This window comes from Gilbertella persicaria, assembly GCF_025201335.1.
Source record: "Gilbertella persicaria strain CBS 190.32 chromosome Unknown B0P05scaffold_9, whole genome shotgun sequence".
In the NCBI taxonomy this organism is placed as follows: domain Eukaryota; kingdom Fungi; phylum Mucoromycota; class Mucoromycetes; order Mucorales; family Choanephoraceae; genus Gilbertella; species Gilbertella persicaria.
This window is the reverse complement of record NW_026251970.1, coordinates 95,548-119,140: the sequence shown is the minus strand read 5'-3', so window position 1 is coordinate 119,140 and position 23,593 is coordinate 95,548. Positions and strand designations below refer to the sequence as shown.

At 37.0% G+C, this 23,593-nt stretch overlaps 10 protein-coding genes and 1 non-coding gene across 11 annotated transcripts; 6 read left to right on the top strand and 5 right to left on the bottom strand.

Moving 5' to 3' along the window:
* Positions 1-1,162: 1,162 nt before the first annotated feature.
* B0P05DRAFT_531670 (kinase-like domain-containing protein) lies at positions 1,163-2,793 on the bottom strand. Its single transcript, XM_051577000.1, has one exon. The coding sequence runs from the start codon at positions 2,434-2,436 to the stop codon at positions 1,264-1,266; it is 1,173 nt and encodes a 390-aa protein (XP_051437227.1). The 5' UTR covers positions 2,437-2,793; the 3' UTR covers positions 1,163-1,263.
* Positions 2,794-6,284: 3,491 nt separating this feature from the next.
* On the bottom strand, positions 6,285-6,366 carry B0P05DRAFT_t27. The gene has a single exon. It is a non-coding gene; the product is annotated as a tRNA-Ser (tRNA).
* A 246-nt stretch (positions 6,367-6,612) lies between these two features.
* Positions 6,613-8,704, bottom strand: B0P05DRAFT_531666 (2-oxoacid dehydrogenases acyltransferase-domain-containing protein). Its single transcript, XM_051576999.1, has 4 exons — positions 8,238-8,704; positions 8,067-8,188; positions 7,581-8,017; positions 6,613-7,531 (listed from the first exon to the last, which is right to left on the bottom strand). The coding sequence occupies exons 1-4, from the start codon at positions 8,316-8,318 to the stop codon at positions 6,768-6,770; spliced, it is 1,404 nt and encodes a 467-aa protein (XP_051437226.1). The 5' UTR covers positions 8,319-8,704; the 3' UTR covers positions 6,613-6,767.
* Positions 8,705-8,731: 27 nt separating this feature from the next.
* Positions 8,732-9,332, top strand: B0P05DRAFT_465476 (proteasome complex subunit Rpn13 ubiquitin receptor-domain-containing protein; the record flags this gene model as incomplete). The annotated part of the gene is made up of 4 exons (XM_051574275.1): positions 8,732-8,835; positions 8,884-8,902; positions 8,948-9,010; positions 9,057-9,332. The coding sequence occupies 4 exons, from the start codon at positions 8,732-8,734 to the stop codon at positions 9,330-9,332; spliced, it is 462 nt and encodes a 153-aa protein (XP_051437225.1).
* Positions 9,333-9,447: 115 nt separating this feature from the next.
* Positions 9,448-10,086, top strand: B0P05DRAFT_368649 (uncharacterized protein). Its single transcript, XM_051573652.1, has one exon. It carries the CDS (start codon positions 9,603-9,605, stop codon positions 10,047-10,049), a length of 447 nt encoding a protein of 148 aa, XP_051437224.1. The 5' UTR covers positions 9,448-9,602; the 3' UTR covers positions 10,050-10,086.
* On the bottom strand, positions 10,087-12,666 carry B0P05DRAFT_368648 (Cupredoxin). The gene is made up of 3 exons (XM_051573651.1): positions 11,414-12,666; positions 10,298-11,367; positions 10,087-10,249 (listed from the first exon to the last, which is right to left on the bottom strand). Exons 1-3 carry the CDS (start codon positions 12,582-12,584, stop codon positions 10,124-10,126), a joined length of 2,367 nt encoding a protein of 788 aa, XP_051437223.1. The 5' UTR covers positions 12,585-12,666; the 3' UTR covers positions 10,087-10,123.
* A 1,015-nt stretch (positions 12,667-13,681) lies between these two features.
* On the top strand, positions 13,682-15,578 carry B0P05DRAFT_486721 (kinase-like domain-containing protein). Its single transcript, XM_051575267.1, has 6 exons — positions 13,682-14,102; positions 14,155-14,303; positions 14,355-14,589; positions 14,637-14,807; positions 14,866-15,029; positions 15,084-15,578. Exons 1-6 carry the CDS (start codon positions 13,844-13,846, stop codon positions 15,345-15,347), a joined length of 1,242 nt encoding a protein of 413 aa, XP_051437222.1. The 5' UTR covers positions 13,682-13,843; the 3' UTR covers positions 15,348-15,578.
* Positions 15,579-15,896: 318 nt separating this feature from the next.
* On the bottom strand, positions 15,897-16,516 carry B0P05DRAFT_531658 (uncharacterized protein). The gene is made up of 2 exons (XM_051576998.1): positions 16,381-16,516; positions 15,897-16,334 (listed from the first exon to the last, which is right to left on the bottom strand). The coding sequence occupies exons 1-2, from the start codon at positions 16,425-16,427 to the stop codon at positions 15,956-15,958; spliced, it is 426 nt and encodes a 141-aa protein (XP_051437221.1). The 5' UTR covers positions 16,428-16,516; the 3' UTR covers positions 15,897-15,955.
* Positions 16,517-16,578: 62 nt separating this feature from the next.
* Positions 16,579-17,685, top strand: B0P05DRAFT_531656 (S-adenosyl-L-methionine-dependent methyltransferase). The gene is made up of 3 exons (XM_051576997.1): positions 16,579-16,654; positions 16,706-16,743; positions 16,807-17,685. Exons 1-3 carry the CDS (start codon positions 16,619-16,621, stop codon positions 17,585-17,587), a joined length of 855 nt encoding a protein of 284 aa, XP_051437220.1. The 5' UTR covers positions 16,579-16,618; the 3' UTR covers positions 17,588-17,685.
* Positions 17,686-17,689: 4 nt separating this feature from the next.
* Positions 17,690-18,470, top strand: B0P05DRAFT_368593 (uncharacterized protein). The gene is made up of 2 exons (XM_051573650.1): positions 17,690-18,054; positions 18,096-18,470. The coding sequence occupies exons 1-2, from the start codon at positions 17,756-17,758 to the stop codon at positions 18,340-18,342; spliced, it is 546 nt and encodes a 181-aa protein (XP_051437219.1). The 5' UTR covers positions 17,690-17,755; the 3' UTR covers positions 18,343-18,470.
* On the top strand, positions 18,329-23,547 carry B0P05DRAFT_368570 (chitin synthase-domain-containing protein). The gene is made up of 2 exons (XM_051573649.1): positions 18,329-20,236; positions 20,282-23,547. The coding sequence occupies exons 1-2, from the start codon at positions 18,599-18,601 to the stop codon at positions 23,414-23,416; spliced, it is 4,773 nt and encodes a 1,590-aa protein (XP_051437218.1). The 5' UTR covers positions 18,329-18,598; the 3' UTR covers positions 23,417-23,547.
* The last annotated feature ends 46 nt before the right edge of the window (positions 23,548-23,593 follow it).

Sequence of the window (23,593 nt, the reverse complement as noted above, 5' to 3'; positions counted from 1 at the left end):
CTACTCTTCATTATCCAAGATGTTATGCATTTATTTGTACGACGTGAATAAGGCTAGTGTGCATGAATTGCAGATCTAGTTATATCACACACTCATACTATACCACGTTGTTTTTAATGATCATATTCCCATAATTAGACTTCGAATTTCACTTTATGAATTAGACATGTTATCGATGATCACTTGATATTCGTGAAACTTCTTGCAATGTACCAATCACAACTGGTCAAGAAATCACAAAAAAGGAAACAAAACAACATACGGTGCGGCGGATCTGTTTTCAAGAATAAATGATGATTCCTGAAAAACAAATGGCATTTAAAGTAAAGGCAGCCACTTAATCCTACGCTTGAGTTGATTAAACCTTTCCCACTGGAAACAATAATGAGAGCAAAGAGTCGGGAAAAAATATTAGAGCATATAATAATGCTTAAGCTGCTGCCTCGATACCTCTGTAGCCAACGCTCAACGCGGAGCATATTCATTATGAATGCAAGGTGGTCTTGGCCATCATATTGGGTCTTTGTATCCCGAAGAAGGGCAAGCATCGCGCTCTGTAAAAAGGGATTAATCAAATTAAGAACTATTTCCAGCTAGGCCCGAACAGCCCAAATTTGTGTGTTTCTAAATATGTCAAGAAGACAGTGCCAAGGAAGTTCTAGTATGACCAGTCAAAAGCAGTTATGGCAAGTCTGATTCATTTCAAACAGCATATTAAGCATACAAAGTTTAACTATCAAGAAACAAATGCATTCGCCTTACCCTTCCTGATCTGTGGAGGTTTAGAAATCGATCTCCATATAATCAGGCTCGTTCCTGAAGACTGATGCATTGTGGAGACGGCAAAAGACATAGACATTCCCTCGTCTGTTGAAGGTATCAAGGGTAGTAGCATTGTAAAATACATAGATTATTCAACGGCTTAAGGTTTGTAGAAAATGACAAAACAATGCTTCTGTTGTATATTAACAAGAGATCTTTAGCAAATCTGCATAGATTCCACAAAAGAACGAAGAAAGGTAAAAATCAATTATAAGCCATTAGTCGAAGAAAAATCCCTGATTTGATCCATATGAGGGAGTGTGTACCGACTCTAATGATGATGAATAAAAAAAAATATCATTATCATTGACTTCATTCATTACATTCTTTAAAAAGTATATCAGAGGGGAATTCAGCTTTTAAGCTATATGCTTATTGGCCATTAAATTTATTTGAATAAAGAAAATCGTATTAATTGTATAGTGTAGGTATGATATTTTTTTACAACCACCATGATTCTTTTTCACCACTATGGACAAACATTTCAGTATCGTCTTCATCGTAATGAGACATGGCAGGAGACACATAATGGTCGAAATCAGATTTACGGGCTAATTCTTCATCTTCTTCGACCATGTCAGACCAAGAAGAACCATTACCACCACTAAAGAAGGCAGAATCGAATGAGTTCATATCAGCATGCTTAGTAGTAGCAGTGGGAATAGAAACAGGTGACTCCTTCTTGTCGTCCAAGTAATCTTCGTCTTGATCATCATAAATACGATCAATAGCCAAGAATTGTTCTTTCATTTCAGCCACAGAAGGACGATCAGAACCGTCGATAGTCAAGACAGATTCAAGGAGACGATAGGTAGCATCAGACAACTCGGGGAACAATTGTTGCTTAAGCATGATGGGATTGCGTTTGAATTCGTTGAAGGCAGGATCAGCAGAAGATGCTTCTTGCCAAGGGTTGCGACCAAACATCAAAGCCAACAAAAGGATACCAAGGGACCATGTATCAGAAGCAGCAGCATCATAAGGAACCAGTTCAACTTGCTTGTCGTCATCAAAATGTTCAGGAGCCAAGTAAGAAGTAGAGCCACAACCAAACTCCATAGAATAGCGTTCTCTAGTAGCCAAACCGAAATCAGCAACTTTACAGGTGAACTCGTCTTCGTCTTCATCGTCTTCACACCTTAAGAGAATGTTTTCAAGCTTGAGGTCACGATGATAAACACCGGCAGCGTGCATGCTTTCAACACCGTCGAGAATTTGTGTGAAAAGCTTCTTGACCATGTGTTCTTCACGAATAGGATTCACATCTTGGTCCCGAATAACGTAATCAAAAAGATCACCTTGGTCACAAAGTTCCATGACCATGTAGATGTAGCCTGTATCTTGAATGACGCGATGAAGAGCCAAGAGACTAGAATGTTTGAGAGACATTTGAATATCAATTTCGAGTTGCTGGAGTTGAAGTTGTTGAAGGTCGAGACCTGATTTTGAAAGAACCTTGACGGCGACGTAGGAGTTATCTTGAAGCGATTGGCCTAAAAAGAGGCAACCATAGGCACCATGGCCAAGCACTTCGAGGAGTTGAAATTCTTCGCCGACAATCTTGTCGACCATAGAAGCAGAGAGTTGAGACCAGTATGTATCTTGATTGACCATATTTGTATCAGGAGTATATTTTTCAGTTAGAGAGAAAGAGAGAGCAAAATAATTTAGACTTGTTGATGTTGTTATAAAGAATTATATATATAGAAGGAAGTTTGCGTGTTGTTTGATAAAAAGTGACTAAGTCGAATAATGCCAAAGGGCTGTATGTCGAGATTCAAATAGGTTCATAGTGTTATATAAAAAAAATTACCAAGTTGGTATTTGTTTCTTGTTGTTATCTGTTTTTGTACAAAAAAAAAGAGGTTGAGTCTGCTTTTAGAGAGCAATTCAATACATGTTGGAATATAAGTATATAGAAAATAATAAAGAGTAATAGATAGAAGGGACCAAAAGGAAGTTATAAAACAAAAAAGAATGAAAAAGTAATGGGGAAGCAGGGTATTTATATAGTGATGAAATGATCTTTCCGTTTTTTCTCGTGCTTTCCTTTCCACCTGATTGGTGAACAAATATGAGATGACGAAATTCTAAAAGTAGCAATAAATTCATATTGTATGGCTGAATTGGTCAATATTGGCCATGTATGACCTCTCCTTCTCCTTCTTATTTCTCCTTGCTAAACATACAATAAGCTCTATTTATTATATTATCCTTTTATTCTTGCTTTGGGAAATGCTGCGATTTCATTGGTACCTGGCATATATTATTCAGCTACTAATACCGTGGGTACATTCATAATATCATGTAATTTTAAGAACAATTATTACAATTTTTACTATCATTAAGAACATGGAAAAGTAATTTAATCAATGACCAAATCGTATTTTGATTTGATTGGTTAACCGTGTATTTACGTGCCCTTTATCCTTTATGACTCAAATGACTGTGGCGAGAAATTTTTGTTTAATCGGCTCTTGAATACAGAATGATACAAAAAGCTTATGAATTTTGTAATTCAAGTCACAGTTTTAGAAATCAATCTAGAAACAATCAGAGCTGCGCGTATTTCAATTTGTAAGCATCTCATGTTGATGAAGATGTATGAAGCCTTTCTCTTTTGAGGGTGATAACGTTAGAGAGTGAATCTATTGACATCTTAGGATAAATTAGATCATTCATATAAAGGTCAAGAGAAAAGACATCTCATGACAGCTCTCAATTCGATCTATAGGAGATTCTGTACGGTGTTATATTTCTCCGCTTCCTGAATATGATAAGAATAGTAAATGTTTATGTGCGGAAGAATGGTTGAGATATAAAAAATTGCATAAACCAGCCTTATTATTCATCCGACTACACTCTTTCCAAAAATGGATGGTTCATTACAAAAGAAATTTTCAGATCTTCGTATACTTTCTTATGACATTGGCTAGATTTTCTTTTTAATTGAGATAATGTATCATTAAAACTTTTACAAGACTCAGATCAAGTTAAAATAGATTTCTTTGTTCTGTCTTCTGAAGCCAAACAAAACAGCATGTTACTTTCGTTGACAATATTGTTAGTCAAGTAGGCTATATTTTTAGTCAATATAGCGTGTCTGTCTTGGTGTAAGTCAAACATCCTTAGAATAAAGAATAATACAATGAAACACCCTATCTACTCCAAAAAGAGGTAATTTCTGCATCAACATGTATTTCTTTTTTTAGAAAAACCGAATAATTGTAAGCATTTTATAAAGAAAAAGATATAGGAAGCAAGGAAGAGTGCATTCTATCAGTTGGCTACATTTCCAGAAATAGGCAGATTTTCGATTGTTGTTTATAATACAAAGAAGCCAGTAATTCATTTTATGCATTTAAACAATTTATTTGCATCAACCTCCCATTCTAGAATGAAGTGGGAAGAGTCGACATATTTTCAAGTTTATAGCAACTTTCTTCTTTAAAATCAATATCTTTACGCGAAAATGGTGCACAATCTATTTCCAGAAAGAGTATGTATACACTTTATTGAAAAAAAAACAATTCGTGTGGAAAAAAATAAGTACTAGAAATTAAGCAGAACATGAATAATATTTATATTGTTACTTACGTTAGATTATAAGAAAGAGCAGAGAATAGAAGGGAGATGAATCAGTAACAGATATTAATCGGTACATGTAAAATACTTACATGGATACGAGGAGGTAGTTGAATACCACTATTTTGTTAATTGTATAATTGCTTCAACTCATTATATTCATACTACTACACAATATGACCAACCAATACTAAGTTGTGATTGATATCAAAGGCTGTATCCTCAAGTACTGATTTTTTTTTCTACTTATATTACTTTAAAATAGATATCTCAACATATCATTCACAAAAAACTGAGCGCGTTTAAGTATCATTTTGGCATATTAAAGGACTCTTGGATCATGATACTTTTGTTGCTGAATTCGAATGACAAAAAACTGGGCTAATTTTTATTTCGGGTCAGTGTATAAACTCAAATAAGGTGATTTCTATTTCAAAATTAAGTCATGCACATGATCACAAGAGAACTGGATAGACTTGCTTATCATGGGGACAACACGTTTACTAAAAAAAAAAACGCCGAGAATACTCTAAACTGTTTCATAATGATTGGTTTGGATTTATTTTGCTCCTTGTTCTAGAAGCTGATTATTGCTTTACCTATAAAGTAAAATATACAACTATATATGAATGATTGGAGCTAAAAAAGATGGATATATAAAATCAGTCAGCACTCACAATAAGTAAAGGGATAATTGAATGTAATGGTAGCCATGTAAAATGCAGCTAGGTAAAGCGCGTTCGTTTTTTAGTCGTTTTCTTTGAGAAAAAGACTTTCCCTTGATTTTATATAATTGGTTTAGTATGTAGTGCCAAGCATAGCATGGAAATGATGCAATTCACATAAATATATCACCTAAAGAGTATAAAATTTAAATGATAAGCACTGACTATATCGAAGGGCTTTAAATTAAATTAAATCTGATTGATAGAATAACAAAATGCTGTAATCAAGTCCGTTTTCGTGCATGATTCATCTTGCATTATGGGAAAAAAAACTGCAATAAATTTTACTTGTCTCTACAAGAAATATTTTACTCCCTCCCCTTTTCATATTATTTATGGCCTTTGGAAGGAGAAAGGACTATCATGGTGTAAGGAAGGTAGTATGGGAGTTCCTTTATCCCTATGTATGAATGAATAGCAAGTACATTTTCACAAGTCATTTGACTCATATAAAAAAAGCTGTAGTAATAGAGAAGTCTAATGAATTAAGCCCTGTGTTTTCTATTATTTGGTTACAGATTAGAAGAAATATTTCATTCATAAAAGATCTCCTTACAGTTACTTGTAAACTATAGTAATGAGTGGCTATTGTTCGCAACATCAAGGAATGAGGTCGAATTTGAAATGACTTCAGCAATCATATTATTAAGAACAGCCTCCATAGTGCCCCTGCATAAGTTCAACTAAAATAAGCTTTATTTTTGAACTATATTGATGCAAGAAGTTTCGATCTAGTATCACTTTAGGACTATTTACACATAGACATTCACGAATATTTCTTAAGAAAGTGAATTGACTTTATTTTTGTCGAAAAAATCAAGTGATTTGTCCGTAACTATAAATGAGCTGGTTGAATCGTTACCATAAAAATAGTTTTAGAACAAGTCTTTGGGTAATTGGGTATTAAGGTGATCCAGAGATAATTGAAAGCTCCTATGGTACACTCGCAACCTTATGATTTACAAGCAATTTCTCAATTCTTTATCAAGCACTCTACGTTCTTGGTTTAAAAAGCAGTTGACATGGCATACATAAAATCTTATAGACTTACAATAACAGCCGTAAGTGATAATTAAAAAAGACTTTTTGTGATTTTGCAAGATCAACCATCAAGACAAAACAAAACTCCGACGATATTACATGAAAAAGGAGCGTCGCCTGCAGGATTCGAACCTGCGCGCTCAAAGAGCACTGGCTTAGCAGGCCAGCTCGTTAACCACTCCGACAAAGCGACTTTTTTGAAAAGTACGATTTTTAAACTGATATATAGTAAAATTTTTATGATGCACGTGATCTTGAACCAATCATTTTTTCCAATCTTCCAAATTACATAATGAAATTTGGGTTGGGTCCTTAAAAAGCCATTCTTCAGGAACTCACAAGATTATCCAAATATCTATCTAAACCACTATTTGTATTAATTCTCATTGTCGCTTTAATGTAGCTATTGAACTTCAACAAGTATCAGCATTATTCATCATGCTTTTTTTATTTTAAGGTGAAACATTTTATTGTAGAGTATATTCCATTTGATAAAGTAGTCAAAGAAACAGTACACACTTTTTTATTGTTTTTTTTTATTAATCTTCCAATTGTTTATTAAGAAAATAATGTCTATTTAATCCTCTTCCTTTTTTAACGAAGTTCACTAGCTAACAAAGCTGGATTCTCGATCAAGTTCTTCCAGTGATTTCCAAAACGAGCAATTGTAGCTCCATCAATAATTCTATGATCAGCAGACCAACTAACAGGCATAACTTGCTTTGCAACAACATTCTCTTGCTCATCAAATCGAGGCAACTTCTGCATTTTTCCCAATGCAACAATAGCCAACTCGGAAGAAACAATGACAGGATTGGCATATGTACCGCCGATTGTACCGATATTAGACAAAGTAATTGTACCGCCCTTAAGATCTGCAAGAGGAATAGCATTAGCTTTGCCTAGTTCAGATAGACGGTGTATTTCAGAAGCAATTTCAAAAATAGTTTTATCTTGAACGTTCTTGATGTTGGGAACAATTAGACCTTGAGGTGTGTCCATAGCAATACCAATATTATGAGAGGGCAGATAGTTGATACGAATTGAATTAACATCATTAAGGTCACCAGAGAGCTTCGCATTCATGATAGGATAGTGAGATAGTGCAATTGAAAGACATTTCACAAAAATAGGCAAATAAGTCATCTTCTTATAAGGATAAAGTCCAGGGTGACTAGCAATGTGTTGATTAAGAGCTGTTCTGTATTTGGTAGTAGCATCTAATTCAATGTCATCTTTATATCCCAATTGAGGAATGCTCAAAGATTGAGTCATAGACTTGTACATGGCCTTTTGGATCATACTAAGGGATTCGGTCTTGTCAGAAAGGTTTTCACTCATTTTCTTAGTAGCTTGATCTATTTTAGAGTAATGAATATCGTGGGCTTTTCTTTATATTGCAGATACCTGTTTGGCTTGTTGATTCAAATGACAAAATGTCTTCTTTGAGTACTCTCCCTTCTTTACCAGTACCTTTTACCAGCGAGATATTAATACCTTTATCCTTGGCCAATTTCCTAACAGCTGGCGTAGCGAGAACAGATCCATTAGCATGTTCTGCTTTGTGACTATGATTTTCTTGAAATATGTCCTTCGTTTCTGCTTTCTCAAGTACAATTTCAGGCACATTATCAAGTGGACGTTTGATTACAGCATCATCTTGCTCATCGTCTTCTGTTTCAATGTCAACCAATGGTGATCCAACCTTGGCAATATCATTTAATCCATAGTGCAACTTCAAGATTTTGCCAGCAAAACGTGATGAGATTTCTACAGACGCTTTATCTGATTGTACTTCACAAATTCTATCAAACTCGCTAACCGTAGAGCCGGGTTCAACAAACCTATAACAGAATTAGTACGATAGCTTTTACATTCTTACTATAGATGTACCATTGAATTACTTCGCATTCAGTAATTCCTTCACCAATATCTGCCAAAAGAAAGGGCTTCACTGCCTGCAAGCCAAAAGATGAATGTAAGCCGCGACGACCGAGAAAGCAAAGACGTTGAGGCTGCTATGATTAGGCATCATTTTCCCTGAGACAGACACGAGAGACTTACCGTGAGAAATATTCTGTTGGAAGGCCGTGTCAAAGGAGATACGACGGAGGATGAAAATGACTTTAATGTCCTGAAATACATAGCTTTAAGATAAATATTGAACAAAAAGGGCGCGCGTCTTTGCAAGCTAGATGTATTTTTCTTGATAGAAGACGAAAGAAAGGAGAAAAGGAAGTGTGAGATCAAGCCAAGTATTCATATCATGGTCGTGGGAAACTTCTTAGCCGGGACTGTTCTTGGACCTGAATAGGTCACATGTAGCCCATATTAACTATGTGTAGCGAGTAAGAAGTATGCCAATAAGCGCTCTTCATCAGGATTTTGTACACTAGAGAATGTTTTGAGAAAAGAGAAACCCGTAGCCATAACAACTGTTGCAATAGATATTACACAAACCAAACTTTTTCGTGACGCGTTTTGCTGTGCAATGCAGCCTATTCAAATTTTCAATTGACTTTTTTGCTTTTGCTTTTTGCTAACTTGAATTAACAAATATGAGTTTGTTTAACGTTGCTCCAACTACAAAGCATTTAGTTGAATTCAATGCCGGTAAATGCATTGTAGAAGGCTCCTGGATTAAACCAGATACAAGAAAAGGGTACGAAAGGAAACAATCTATATTGCTTATTAATTTTCTACTAAATAGCACAGTGTACATGGATCAGGTATTAGGATGACTTAAAAATAACAAGTTTGTTGACTTTGTATAGGGCGATGATCAGCTTTTGCATCTCTATTGGAAAGAACGCAAGAACCAAGCCACTCCTGAAGACGTAAGTCGATTTGTATTTGACGAACATACTAATAATTGAACTAAAGGACCTAATCATCTTTCCTGATGAAGCTGAGTTCACCAAAGTCTCTCAATGTACAACTGGTCGCGTATACTTGCTAAAGTTCAAAACTTCCAACGAACGCCACTTTTATTGGATGCAAAGCAAGAATGATGAGAAGGATCAAGAAACAGTCGAACGTGTTAACGAATTGATCCGCGATCCTGAAGCTAGTATGAATGCAACTTCAGAACTCGATGAATCAGCCTCCCATGCTGAACTATTGCGTCTTTTGAATGGCGTTGGCAATCAAGGTAATTAATTAAGTCTTGTTTTAATAGCTTCTAATGAATCTTTAGATCCTAATATTACTCCCGAGAATTTGTTGCAGTTTTTGAACAGTATGAGCGGGTAATCCTTTCAAACGCTTTTGGGCCCAGTACTCATGTGTTTAATAGGGCAGGTGAAGCGAATGATGACAATGACGAGGCAATGGAAGAAGATAACGAAGAAGCTTCTCAGCCTAGAGAAAACGAAGTTCAAAGAGAAGTTACTGAACCAACCACTGTAGAAGCATCTGCTCCTGAAGTCAATGAGGCCCCAAACACTCAACAATCGTCAGAACAATTGGATCAACTTCGCCACATTCTCTCCAATATCAGACCCAGTAGTAAGTATGATGGCAGACGCAATACGATTTCTTACACTTCTTTTAGACGGACCTCCAATCTCACTAAGCGACATCTTGACCACACAAACAATCACACCCCTATTAAATGATCCTGAAATCTGTGCATCATTATTTCCATTTTTGCCCGAGGAATCCGAAAGATCTGTAGAAGAAGTGAGACAAGTAGTGAGAAGTCCACAATTCAGTCAAGCTTTACAAAGCTTGAGTGCTGCTCTTCAAACAGGTCAATTAGGTCCCTTGTTGACTCAACTAGGTTTGGATCCTTCTGCTGGTAATAGTGTTGAATCCTTTTTAATAGCTATCAGCGAACAAGCTAAAAAGAAGAAAGGAGATGCAATGGAAGATTAAGTTTATTATTATTGTTATTTTTTTCAGATAGAATATATATAGAGGATGTAGTTGCTTCTTATTCAAAAATAAAATCAACCAACAAGCTGATATCGTCTATGTTCATGAATCAGTTCGGGTGCTTCTTCAAGGACAATCATTTTCCCTTGAAGCATGTGTGTTGTAATGTGGCAATGAACTGCCCAAAAGCCAGGATTGTTCTATACATATAAATTAGCTTAGCATATTTAAAAGCCATATTAACTTACAGCTAAAAAGCGCACTTTTGTCCATCCACAACCCCCATTCTCGCCTACTTCCACTGAAGGATAGGCAACTGTAGTATCTCTGAACAATGGATTTACAAAGTTTCTAACTCCCTGGTCTCGTTCATGTATATAATCACCTGAACCAGAAGCGATCACATAATGAGAGTGTCCATGTGTGTGCCAAGGATGCAGTAAACAACCAAAGTCAGACTTTTTGTTCTGGAAGACCAAATCGATTACTTCATTGTACTGAATCGGATAAGTATCTAATAAAGAGTTATACTCGCCAAGAGATGTTGTCCGTAACGTGTTATCGAGTGATTGGTATCTCAAGTAAGCAGGTCGGTTATAATGAGGCGCAATACGCTTGTTCACCATGTATCGTGTTGTGTTATCAGGCATTTTGTGGTATTCTGTATTTAAGATAATAGTACGAGCATCACTCGAGTTTAGTAGAGGACCGAAAGACTCCAAGGGCTTGATTTGGTGATAAAACCAGTCTGGCTCGTCAATGTTAGGGAATATAGGTAATCCAGGATAAAACTTCTCAACCTTGGCACCACCAGCACCGCCAGCACCACCAGCACCGCCAGGTCCCCCACCAGCACCACCAGGTCTTCCACCAGCACCTCCAGCACCGCCAGCGCCACCAGGTCTTCCACCAGCACCGCCAGGTCTTCCACCAGCACCGCCAGGTCTTCCACCAGCACCACCAGGTCTTCCACCAGCACCGCCAGCACCGCCAGCGCCACCAGGTCTTCCACCAGCACCACCAGGTCTACCGCCCCAATTACCACTAGCAGATCTTTCTGCGTCAACACTAGGAACTTCCTTTTCAGATCCTTCAGTCTCAGTAGCAGGCCTTGTATTACTGGTTTTTGGTTGTTCTCTATCTTTCTGAAACTCTAACACACTGATTACAGGCTCTTTACGCTCAGCACCAGGTCTTGAAACATAATCACTAGGGTTTATGACATTTTTTCTACCTTGACCGGAAGAAATTTCCTTACTGGAAGTAAAGGTATAATCATTAATCTCTAATATAATCTTTTGCTCTTCTGAGTCAGAGTCTTTTCAATGATCAGTATATTTATCATGAAGAACTGTAAATATTACCTTCCTCCTCATCTTCCTCCTCATCTTCCTCCTCGTCTTCTTCACTCTCATCTTCATCGTCATATTCTTCTTCTATGTCAGTACCAAAAAGATCTTGATGCCTCTTAGTTTTTGTAGCAGCAGTGGTATTATTGATAGTCCAGTCCATTAACTTGAACAAATGTGTATCTCTTTCTGATTCTCTACGTAACTCTGTTGGTGCTTTATAACGAATGTATCCAAATCCATTTTCTGTCAGGCCATGACCTCTGTTTCTCCAAAGATAGCCAGTACCAATACCAAATGTCGTACCAGGTGAATAATTGCCTGTTTGAAGTAGTACAGAGTATCGCTGTCCAGGTGCAATTTCCAAAAAAGAAGTTTCATATGGTTGTGTTAACTCACCATCTATTTCAATCAATGTCATGTTGTGATCCTTGATAGCCATAGCTAATGTTCTGAATGTAGCAGCCCCAATCACCCGAAGACGATAGACTGAATTAGGTTCTACATCTAGAGTTGTATATCCTCCACAATTCTCGGCAGATAAACCTGTCTGTTCTGGATTGTTAATGGTACGCCCATTCATCAAAACACTATCAGCACCATGGTCAAAGGTGAAACTAGGACTTAAATAGTAGTTTTCGCGACTTGCAAGATCCTCGTGCCACCATTCACTTAATTGCAGAGTTAGGTCATCTTTGTATGTATAGGGTCCTGCTTTTAGAGGCATGTCAGAAGGTTGTATGTTGGGATTAGCTTCGCTTGATTCATAGACAATAAGAGCACCCTTGACTGAATCATCTTGTAAACCGACATGGGCATGATAAAAATAAGTTCCTGCTTGTCCATCAATTTTGAATCGATGCAAATATGATTCACCAGGCGCAATTGCATATTGTGTGATACCAGGTACACCATCTGCATCTAATGTACCAATCTGTCGAATACCATGAAAATGAATACTAGTATTTCTGTTTGGATCAGAATTTTTGACTAAAACTTCTATATCATCGCCTATGGTGACATGCATAGGAGGACCAGGGAATTTTCCATTGACCACAGGATAGCTGTAACCTTGTACATGACAATCTGGGTTTAAATCCATCGTGTTGACTTCAAATTCAAAACGACGTAAAGCCGCTTGAGCTACTGTAAACAATGCAAAACTAATAAATGAGATTCTGTTCATTGTTATAAAATTTCCGGAGAAAAAAATAAAGAGAGAGAAGAAAAAGAACTCGATGGATATCTTCTTCTTTTATACATGCAGCAGAAATTTTCCTATTATTTATAAGTCTACATTCTTTTCTTTATTGTCGGTTACAGAAAGACTTTATTCCCGTAAAGAAGCAAGCAAGATATGATAACAAAATAAAAAAGAAGATTAACCAATGAATGTAGAAAAAGCTCGTTTTGAACCTATTTTTGTTCAAATCATCAATTTATTAAATTATTATTGTGCTCACGATGTCAATTGGCGGATTTTATAAAATGACACCCTGAAAGACTAAATGTTGTTGTTCCTCTAAACAAACATTAGAGTCAAGGAACTGACCACGTGAAGTTGGATGCAGATCTAATTCCATAATTTCTGTAAATCATCCGTCAATTCCTTCAAATCTATCATTCTCAATAGCCGTTCATTTTTACTTATTATACCAGTAAAGTTAATGAAAATTTTTTTTTTTTTTTTTGGTTCAGAAGATATGCTTCATTATCAGTGTTACTTACTATGAAAATGATGATTCAAAATTTTATTTTATTTGCATTGTTCTTGAGTTCTATAGTTCGTAGTACAATATCTTCTTTTCAGCTACCGAATATAACGCTGTAAGTAGTACAAAAACACTGAAGCACTTATGCAACCATTAATGCAGATTTGGTTTGCTCATGTATCTATTTAAAGCGAACTCGAGATATTTATATATAAAAAACTTCAAGTCAAAACATAGAGTGTCAATCAACATATCTTGCAGAAAAAGAAATACACTGCGACATCATACCATTTCTTTTGCCGAGAGAAACACAAGAACTTGAGATCAATTGAATCTACAATCCTTGCTTTTTATTGGTTAAACAGCTTGAAACAAGGCTACAATTAATGCAGTCTGATTAGATCAGTAACAAATTCAATATGTACTGTTATCTAATAGCTACTAATTCTTCTAGTATCAAAGATGTTCTTTGTCATTGCTTGCAAACGCACAATTAATTGGAATTTGCTTTTGAAAAGCCGCCACCATGAGTTAACAGGATGATAGTTTTAACCCCCGTTTTTATTTTCTCGTGCAACTTGATTCTTGTGTTATTTTTAAAAGGCCAAGTTGATTCGTCCCATTTTTCCTTGTTTTTTCTCTTTTTCTTTTCTTCTTCTTACCTTTTTACTTTCTCCCCCCTTTATTTTCCTTTTCTTTTTCTATCTTTTGTGCGGGTGTGTATATTATTAGAATGGAGAAAATAACACAATCAAATTATCATTCTACACCAGATAAAGCCAGTAGCCACAGCAACACATCAACTGCCAGTACTATTGTAGGCGCTCATTATCAAGTGGGCAAGAAATTAGGCGAAGGCAGTTTTGGTGTTATTTACGAAGGCCTAAATCTCTTAAACAATCAATCTGTTGCCATCAAATTTGAACCTAGAAAATCCGAAGTGCCTCAATTAAGAGATGAATATAGAACTTATAAAATGTTAGCAGGCACTTGTAAGTTAAACAATGTTTTTAATATTTCATTTAATAATAATTTACAAAAAAGCCGGTGTGCCAAGCGCATATTATTTTGGTCATGAAGGACTCCATAACGTACTTGTAATTGATTTATTGGGTCCAAGCCTCGAAGATCTTTTTGACATGTGCAGCCGTAAGCTGTCTATCAAAACTGTCGCCATGGTAGCCAAGCAAATGGTAAAAATCATATAAAAAGCTTAGCCATGTTCTTAGCTGACGGTTTCATAGATTTCTCGCGTTCAAAGTGTCCACGAACGCAATTTGATCTACAGAGACATTAAACCTGACAATTTCTTGATTGGACGACCGGGAACAAAATATGCCAATATGGTCTTTTTAGTTGACTATGGTATGGCTAAATTGTATCGTGACCCCAAGACAAAGAAGCATATTCCTTATAGGGAACGCAGGAGCTTATCAGGCACTGCACGTTACATGAGTATTAATACTCATTTAGGAAGAGGTACAGTACGAGCTCCCTTTTAATTTTTACTCACAAGCAGTTTATAGAACAATCAAGAAGAGACGATTTAGAGGCCTTAGGCCATGTCTTTATGTATTTCTTGAGAGGTTCTCTACCTTGGCAAGGTTTAAAAGCAGCCACAAACAAACAAAAATACGAAAAAATTGGCGAAAAGAAACAAACGACAGCTGTCAAAGACTTATGTGGAGGATTTCCAGGTATGGAAAATCAAATTGTGTTTTTTTTTTGTCCTATGCTAACTGCTGTCTATTATAGAGGAATTTGGCATTTATCTTCAATATGTCAGAAAGTTAGGGTTTGAAGAAACACCTGACTACGACTTCTTAAGAGAGCTCTTTGATAAAGTGTTGGAACGCCAAAATGAACACGATGACAATCTTTATGATTGGGTTCTCTTAAACGAAGGCAAAGGCTGGGAGGTGAGTGAAAGAAAAAAATCCTTATAACACAAATATTGATTTGTTTCATGATAGAACCGCTTCAAGCAATTGAAAGAAGCCCGTGCTAGAAGATCTGGTCACCACCATCAAACACAACAGCCCAAAGCACATCAAAATAATAAAAGAGCAAAAGCAGCCAATACAAATACAACCAAACATGCTAACAACAACGATATGCCCTCTACTCCTGCCTATGTACCCCTCAATGATCAAACGAAACCACATGCAAGAGAAAAACAAGGATTTTGGAAACATTTTGTTGGTTTCTTGACTTGCACTGGCGGTCAGCATGACTAATACCTCTGTAATCTTAATATGTGTTTGCCTTTGACATAATACCCCATTTCCTATTAGTATTCTCTCTCCCTTTCTCTCGCTCTTTTCTTTTTTAATTAATTCTTTATATTAAATCAACTGGTTTTTTTTTAACTTTACATTGTGTATTCACATAAACATGTTTTACAAACCTGTTAGATATTGTACATTCAGCAATAGCTTTTGACTGCAGAATAAACACTCAATTTGTATAAATTTGTTTTGAACATCACAATGCAGAGATTGGGTTAGTTTAAATTAGAGAGGACAATTAATGTGTATGTTTTGAGTAAAGTCACAAAAGTCATGTCTAATTCGATAATAGTCATTATGTTTTGAAGACAACTATCCCCTCTAGCTTTAATATCATTCTCGAGAGCATTTGAGGCGTTCTAGACAACTTCACAACTGAGCAACATAACTATGCTTAACGTTGCTTCCAACAACGCGTAGGTGAAAGAAAGAATGTCTTTAATAAATCGAGAAAGATAGTTTATACGTTTATCGCAAACATATTCAAATCTTCATAAAAGTCATTCACAAATAAAGAAAAAGAGACGTTTCTTCTCCTTGATCAGTTATTTATTATTTTACATGTATTTCTCTAAAAAGTTGGCCAAAGGGCTTTGTTGCACCTGTGTCCACATTGAAAAACCTCTACGTTGAACCCATCTTCCGTTTAATTTCTTTGCATTTTTGGCGTTGTTTCTTGTTCTTTGTCCACGAACAGGTAAACTCATAGCATGTCTTCTACCGATATAGTTGCCAATGTTACGGTGGTGCATCACATGCTCTCTAATCTGTCTCTTCAAGTCAGTTTCGATAGTCATGCCGGCCAAGGTATTCGTCAATTCATTCACTTGAACCTCGCTTAATTCAGCTACTTTTAGTGTTGAGGGAATAGATAACTTTTGACATAATTTGTATGCTGTAGGTTCACCAATACCATAAAAGTATTGAAGTGCTGTGCTATTATATTTTAAGTATTGAATCAAGGATTTAACATACTCTCTACCTTACTAGCTTTCTATCAGGTAGATTGACACCAAGCAAGTGCAACATATTTTATGTATAAAAAAAAAAGAGAGAAAAGGAGAAAAAAACAGCAAGTTCGGACCCTAGCTCAACTATTTCTCTCGGGGTTCAATCACAGTCAAAGCCACTGCTAGCACCACAAAATGACATTTTCGCAGGACAAAAGTCACACTCAACCAAAAAAAAAAAAAAAAATTGATCTCTCTTTCTCTTTTTTCATGTCTCGTCCTGAACATATTGCACCACCAGAAATTGTGAGTCAATTTGTTTTGATATATGAATCACTCACATTTCATTATTTATAGTTCTATGGCGAAGATGAAGCCAGAAAATACACTGACAAGTAAGAAGAAAACAAATCAAAGCCATACTCAATACATTAACCTCCTTTTTTTCTCTCTTTCAGTTCTCGTATTACTGCCATTCAAGCAGAAATGGCTTATCGTGCATTAGAATTATTAAATTTGTCAGAAGGACCTAAATACATTTTGGATATCGGATGTGGATCTGGATTAAGTGGTGAAATTCTTGAAGAAGAAGGCCATGTTTGGGTCGGCATGGATATCTCATCAGCCATGTTGGATGTAGCCAACGAAAGAGAAGTAGAAGGCGATTTATTTTTGCAAGATGCTGGTCAAGGTATGGCATTCCGTCCAGGTACCTTTGATGGCTGCATCAGTGTTTCTGTGCTTCAATGGCTTTGCAATGCAGACAAGGCCATCAATAGACCCAAGGCAAGAATCCAGCGATTCTTTTCAACTTTATACGCATCCTTGACAAAAGGCGCAAGAGCTGTGTTTCAGTTCTATCCCGAGAATGATGACCAAATCCAATTAATTATTGACGTTGCTACCAAGTGTGGTTTTGAAGGTGGTTTGTTGGTTGATTATCCTAATTCAAAGAAAGCCAAGAAATACTATTTATGTTTATTTGCCGGTACTCAAACAGGTATCAAGAACCAAATGCCAAAAGCACTGGGTGAAGATGGTGAAGTTCACCCTGACGATATCAAATCAATTCAATACGAAAATCGCCGACAAGCATCACGAAAAAGAAGATCAGATAGAAAGGGCGTGAAAGATAGAAACTGGATCAACAATAAAAAGCGAATCGCTCGAGACAAGGGCGACAAAGTGGTTGCAAATGACTCAAAATTTACAGGTCGAAAAAGAAAAGTCAGATTCTAAGCCAATTCCCCCTTTCCTTATGTATAAAAATAAACTTTTTGCAAGAAAATCTTTTTCTAAATTTAAAAAAAAAGATAGTTGCATTATTTGGTTCCGTGGCTCTATCTTTTTTCTCTCTTTTTCTTCTCCTTTTTATTTATCTTCTCTTGCAATTATTCATTTACTGTTATGGTAGTGAAAAACAAATTCGAGCTAGCTGATACAAGCCAAAAAACAGAGGATAGCTTGACGCAAACATTAAAAGCTGCTTTCCAGACCAACACTATTTATTCTCGTATCAGTGACTCAACATATGTTGCCATCAACCCTTACAAATCGTTTCCTAATCAAAGTTTGCAATATGTAGCGGAATACAAAGACACAGGCTCGGATGCCCTGGAGCCCTTACCAACACACATATATAAATTAACAAATCAAGCTTATTTGCACATGAGACGAACTGGTATAGATCAATCTATTATCTTCAAGTAAGTTGATTACTATATTTATATAAATTCAAAAGAGGGAGTTGTAAAAGAAAAGAGAAAGAAAGAGAGGCTTTGGTTACTGATGATGAGGCATATATACACACAATGGCTTTATCATTTGACTTCTATACAGTAAACCGTAAGAGAAAAGACTATGTATTGAAGATCAAACAAAAGAGAAGCCATTGTGTTCATGTCTATATCAATGAAATTGATCACCATTATTTTTATAAAGGAGAAAGATGGAAAGGGGACGAAACGGGGATCGGGGAGACAAATGGAGATTAAAATAAAGTGAAAAAATATCTTTGTTAACACTTATTTTGATAGTGGTGAGTCAGGCAGTGGCAAAACAGAATCATTCAAGTTAGTATTGAATCACCTTGTTCAGCTCTCGTCAGCAAAGAAAGAATCTAAACTTCAAGCACAAATTACCAATGTTCAGACAGTTCTGGAGTCCTTTGGTAACGCTCGTACAAGCCTAAACACAAATGCGTCTCGATTTGGCAAATACTTGGAGTTACAATTTAATGAGCGGGGCCGTATGGTAGGTGCCAAACTCCTCAATTATTTGTTGGACAAATCTCGCATTACATCCTGTCCTGGCAACGAACAAACCTTTCACATTTTTTATCAACTCCTTGGTGGAGCCTCAGCAGAAGAGAAACAGATCTTGCAACTAAACGATGACTTGCATTACAAATATATACCCAGGCATATGGCTGCATCAGGCGGCGAGGCTAGCCAATTCAAGGGCCTCAAACAAGCAATGAAGGCACTTGGGATCAACAAAAAATACCAAGCCCGTATTTGGCAATTCCTAGCTTGCTTATTACACCTTGGTCAACTTGAATTTGATCATGATCCTACAATACAAGAATCAGCATTTGTCAGAAATTCAGCCACTTTAGATCTTTGTGCCGATTTTCTTGGTGTAGATCCTCGCGCTTTAGAAGGCATTATGACCTACAAGACCCAACTGGTAAAAAAAGATGTAACAACAGTCATTTTAGACTCGGCTGGTGCTGCTAAGCAAAGAGATGAAATTGTCAGAGCATTATATTCATTGTTGTTTACATGGCTGGTGGAGTACATAAACAAGAAGTTGTGCTGCGACAATGTGCATAATTTTATCGGTATATTAGATCTACCGGGGCCTAGAATCCATTCTGCCGATTTCAACTCTTTCTGTATCAATCTTGCCAATGAACGTCTTCAGAACTTTTGTCAACGCTCTATCTTTGAGGTCGACATTGAAGAATACCGTAATGATAATTTGACGATACCTGATGTACCTTACTTTAACAACCAAGCTTGTGTTGAGCTATTGACGAAGCATAAGCACGGTCTATCAGACATTGTAAATCATCATGCCAAATCTGCTTCTTCCACAGACTTGAGCATGCTTGACACATTTGTAAAATACAACAACAATCATGCTTCCTTTGGTGTTAAGCAATCTGAAACTAGCCAACGACATTTCTGTATTCAGCATTTCGCAAGTCAAGTGACATACAACCCTAATGGATTTTTAGAAGCAAATAAGAACATGCTGAATGCAGACTTGGTGCAATTGATAAGAGGCAGTGAAACCTCACCTGCTTCATATAATAGTTTCGTTCTGGAACTCTTTGCAAACGACTCAATTCATACTGAAACTCATCCAAAACAAACAAACGCTATTATGAATGCTCAACAGCCCGTTGGACCTCTTCGAGGACCCTCAATGCGTAGGACTAAATCTACAAAACGCAAAAGAAACTCAGTATTAGAGCCCACTATAATTGAAGAAATCCAACAAGAAAAACCATCAAAGCCAAAAAAGAATGTCTCTATGGTTTTATCTCAACTCAACATGGCTTTAGATGACTTGTTTGTAACTCTAGATGAAACAGTGCCTTGGTTTGTTTTTTGTATAAAGCCCAATGATAATGCAGCGCCCAATCAGTTCGATAGTCATCGTGTTCGAACCCAAATTCGAGCCTGGGGTATCCCTCAGATATGTCAACGTTTAGAAGTGCATTATACTAGTTTTATGTTCCATGAAGAGTTCTTGGAAAGATACTCAGACAGTCTAACAAGTCTTGGAATAGACAAATCGACAAGCGCAAAAGAACAATGTGAGTCTGTTATATCCTTATCAGGGTGGACATCAGACCAAGCCATTTGTGGCGAATCAAAGGTATGAAATTCTCAAGTAGCTAATCTTACTAATTTTTGTTTATAGATTTTTTTGAATGAAGCAGTCTGGCAAAGTTTAGAAAATAGGCTGCGAACAATAGAAAAAGCAGAACAACGCAAATTAAAAGATGAGAAGCGTGTTACTGAGAATATGGCCACACTCGCTACCCCTATGATTAACATGGATAGAGATCAAAGCTCGGATACTCTATCTAACATATCATTTGGATCCAATACAGACTTTTTGTTGCCTCCTGGAAACAAGCATGGCCAACTGGACTATTCGGATCGTCGACACAACACGGCTGCCGCTGCCGCTGCCGCTGCTGCTGCAGGCCTTCCCTTGCCACCAGGAGCACCAGGCTCCGTCTACACAGATGACCAACGCTCTTTCCTTTCAGATGATGAGTTTCATAACTATCAACAGCCCGGTAGCTATCACGATTCAGAATCACAATATGGCTCTGAAATCTATGGTAGAACCAATAATGAATTAAAAGAAATGCTTCCTAAAGATGTGATCGAAGAAGAGGCCCCTGCAGACGATGACGAGCAAGTATCCAGTGTTCGTCGCCACTGGCTGAATTTTGTTTGGTTCATGACTTGGTGGATCCCTGCAACATTTTTGGTAATGTGTGGTAAAATGAAACGTCCTGATATCCAGATTGCTTGGCGTGAAAAAATGACCTTATGTATGTGTATCTTTTTGACATCTGGTTTTGTCATTTGGTTCCTTGTGTTTTTTGGCTCGTTGATTTGTCCTCGTCAAGATGTCTTCTCAGTTTCTGAATTGCAAAGCCATTCTAGTTCTGATAACGCTTATATAGCCATTCGTGGCGAAGTGTTCGATTTAACTAAATTCGCTCCTCATCATTGGGCTGCTCAAGTTATTCCATCGTCAGCTATTCTATCTTATGGTGGCAAGGATGCTTCTCAGTTATTTCCTGTGCAGGTCTCTGCTTTGTGTTCAGGGTCAACTGGCACAGTATCCCCCTATGTATCGCTTGATTACAACTCCAATGTAACAGATCCTAATGCTGAATACCACAATTTTCTACCTTATACGGGCGATTCTCGTCCTGATTGGTATTTCCAACAAATGACTCGCTTGAGACAAAATTACAAGTTGGGCACAATGGGCTACACTCCTAAAGATATTGCAAACCAAGCTACAAACCCTGTTGACTTGAACGGTAAAAAATCAGTGCGTCATTGGGCTATTTTGAAGGGTAATGTCTATGATCTTTCAGTTTATATTTCTGGTGGTCGTCGATTTCTTATGCCTGAAGGAATGTCTCCACCTAGTAATGCTGATTTAGACTTTTTGCATAATGATGTTTTCTTACTGTTCAACCAATATTCTGGTCAAGATATCACTGAAAGATGGAATGCACTTAACTTAGATGCTGGCGTGAAAGCAAGGCAAGAAGTTTGCCTAAGAAATCTTTTTTATGCCGGTGCCGTAGATCAACGTAATTCTGCTCGCTGTCTATTTGCAGAATACTTCCTTTTGATTGTTACTGTATTCTTGTGTTCCGTCATTGTCTTCAAATTTTTAGCTGCTCTTCAATTCCGTGCACGTCGGGAACCCGAAAAGCATGAGAAGTTTGTTATCTGTCAAGTACCTTGTTATACAGAAGGTGAAGAAGAACTTCGAAAGACAATTGATTCTATCAGTGCATTACAATATGACGACAAGCGCAAATTACTCTTTATTATTTGTGATGGAATGATTATCGGCGGTGGTAATGATCGTCCTACACCTCGTATTGTACTTGATATTTTAGGTGTGGATCCCAGTATTGATCCTGAAGCCTTGTCCTTCTTCTCCGTTGGTGAAGGCCAAAAGCAGCATAATATGGGCAAAGTGTATTCTGGCCTTTATGAATGTCGTGGCCATGTTGTTCCTTATATCGTTGTTTCAAAAGTTGGAAAGCCAACTGAAAGGCAAAAGCCAGGCAATCGAGGTAAACGTGATAGTCAATTGATCTTGATGAATTTCCTCAACAAGGTTCATTTCAACTCACCCATGACGCCTTTTGAACTTGAACTATATCACCAAATCAAAAATGTAATTGGTGTCAATCCCAGCTTTTATGAATACGTACTTATGGTGGATGCTGATACTGAAGTTATGCCTGATGGTCTGAATCGCATGGTGTCTGTATTTGCTCATGATGCCAAGATTATTGGTCTTTGTGGTGAGACGGTTTTGTCAAATGAGAAAGATAGTTGGGTTACCATGATCCAAGTCTACGAATACTTTATTTCTCACTATCTAATCAAGGCATTTGAATCTCTTTTTGGCTCAGTCACTTGTTTGCCTGGTTGTTTTTGTATGTATCGTATACGTGCTCCTCAAAAAAACCAGCCTTTATTGATTTCAAACCAAATTATCAATGACTATGCCATCAACAAGGTTGACACATTGCACAAAAAAAACTTGCTTCACTTGGGTGAAGATCGTTACTTGACCACTTTGATTCTGAAGCACTTTCCTAACTACAAAACTAAATTTGTATCTGATGCAAAATGTGCTACTGTCGCACCCGATAGTTGGAGCATTTTGTTGTCTCAACGTCGTCGTTGGATTAATTCTACTATCCACAATCTCGGTGAACTTGTGTTTTTGCCACAGCTCTGTGGGTTCTGCTGTTTCTCTATGCGATTTGTGGTTATGCTTGATTTATTCAGTACGTTAGTTCAACCTGCTATTGTGGGCTATCTTGTCTACTTGATTTATACCTTGGCTACTTCTACTTCTGGTGTACCGGTGATGTCTATCCTTACTATTGCTGGTGTTTATGGTCTACAGGCTATTATTTTTATCATTCATAGAAAGTGGGAGCACATTATTTGGATGATTGTATCTATATTTGCTATCCCTGTCTTTTCTTTCTTGATCCCTATTTATTCTTACTGGCATTTTGATGATTTCTCTTGGGGTAATACTCGTGTTGTCATGGGTGATAAAGGAAAGAAGCTTGTAATGGCGAATGAAGGAAAATTCGACCGCAGAAGCATTCCTGTTATGACCTGGGATGAATACGAAAGAAGCATGTATGAAGATGATATGAATGGAGGCGCCTATTTTGATGACAATGCGTCAATAGGATCTCGGAGCTCGTATCGCTCTGGCTATAGTCAGGGCAGTAGATTGTTAGGGCATCCTTTGAAATAAAATTGATAGAGAAATGAAAATACAATTCAAAGCAAAAAAATAATAAAAAAAAAAGATTGATACATTATGAAGCTATCTGGAACGTACTCAAACGATTGCTTTTCACTGAATAAACTTGCTTGATAAACAATAAAAAACAAAAGGGCCATATCAAGAAAGTTGTATAGCAATGTTTAG

What these genes read in the sequence shown, in the direction of transcription:
- B0P05DRAFT_531670 (XM_051577000.1), bottom strand. Translation starts at nt 2,436, where the DNA reads ATGGTCAATCAAGATACATACTGGTCTCAACTCTCTGCTTCTATGGTC.
- B0P05DRAFT_368649 (XM_051573652.1), top strand. Translation starts at nt 9,603, where the DNA reads ATGAGGCCCCAAACACTCAACAATCGTCAGAACAATTGGATCAACTTC.
- B0P05DRAFT_531666 (XM_051576999.1), bottom strand. Translation starts at nt 8,318, where the DNA reads ATGTATTTCAGGACATTAAAGTCATTTTCATCCTCCGTCGTATCTCCT. An exon ending in CCAACAGAATATTTCTCACG is followed by an intron (nt 8,189 to 8,237) that starts GTAAGTCTCTCG and finishes TAATCATAGCAG; the next exon opens with CCTCAACGTCTTTGCTTTCT. An exon ending in TGAATCAACAAGCCAAACAG is followed by an intron (nt 7,532 to 7,580) that starts GTATCTGCAATA and finishes ACTCTAAAATAG; the next exon opens with ATCAAGCTACTAAGAAAATG.
- B0P05DRAFT_486721 (XM_051575267.1), top strand. Translation starts at nt 13,844, where the DNA reads ATGGAGAAAATAACACAATCAAATTATCATTCTACACCAGATAAAGCC. An exon ending in TAAAATGTTAGCAGGCACTT is followed by an intron (nt 14,103 to 14,154) that starts GTAAGTTAAACA and finishes TTTACAAAAAAG; the next exon opens with CCGGTGTGCCAAGCGCATAT. An exon ending in ACGAAGGCAAAGGCTGGGAG is followed by an intron (nt 15,030 to 15,083) that starts GTGAGTGAAAGA and finishes GTTTCATGATAG; the next exon opens with AACCGCTTCAAGCAATTGAA.
- B0P05DRAFT_368570 (XM_051573649.1), top strand. Translation starts at nt 18,599, where the DNA reads ATGGTAGGTGCCAAACTCCTCAATTATTTGTTGGACAAATCTCGCATT. An exon ending in CCATTTGTGGCGAATCAAAG is followed by an intron (nt 20,237 to 20,281) that starts GTATGAAATTCT and finishes TTTTGTTTATAG; the next exon opens with ATTTTTTTGAATGAAGCAGT.
- B0P05DRAFT_531658 (XM_051576998.1), bottom strand. Translation starts at nt 16,427, where the DNA reads ATGTTGCACTTGCTTGGTGTCAATCTACCTGATAGAAAGCTAGTAAG. An exon ending in CCTGATAGAAAGCTAGTAAG is followed by an intron (nt 16,335 to 16,380) that starts GTAGAGAGTATG and finishes AAAATATAATAG; the next exon opens with CACAGCACTTCAATACTTTT.
- B0P05DRAFT_531656 (XM_051576997.1), top strand. Translation starts at nt 16,619, where the DNA reads ATGTCTCGTCCTGAACATATTGCACCACCAGAAATT. An exon ending in ATATTGCACCACCAGAAATT is followed by an intron (nt 16,655 to 16,705) that starts GTGAGTCAATTT and finishes CATTATTTATAG; the next exon opens with TTCTATGGCGAAGATGAAGC. An exon ending in GCCAGAAAATACACTGACAA is followed by an intron (nt 16,744 to 16,806) that starts GTAAGAAGAAAA and finishes TCTCTCTTTCAG; the next exon opens with TTCTCGTATTACTGCCATTC.
- B0P05DRAFT_368593 (XM_051573650.1), top strand. Translation starts at nt 17,756, where the DNA reads ATGGTAGTGAAAAACAAATTCGAGCTAGCTGATACAAGCCAAAAAACA. An exon ending in GATCAATCTATTATCTTCAA is followed by an intron (nt 18,055 to 18,095) that starts GTAAGTTGATTA and finishes CAAAAGAGGGAG; the next exon opens with TTGTAAAAGAAAAGAGAAAG.
- B0P05DRAFT_368648 (XM_051573651.1), bottom strand. Translation starts at nt 12,584, where the DNA reads ATGAACAGAATCTCATTTATTAGTTTTGCATTGTTTACAGTAGCTCAA. An exon ending in GGAGGAAGATGAGGAGGAAG is followed by an intron (nt 11,368 to 11,413) that starts GTAATATTTACA and finishes ATCATTGAAAAG; the next exon opens with ACTCTGACTCAGAAGAGCAA. An exon ending in CAAAAGTGCGCTTTTTAGCT is followed by an intron (nt 10,250 to 10,297) that starts GTAAGTTAATAT and finishes TTATATGTATAG; the next exon opens with AACAATCCTGGCTTTTGGGC.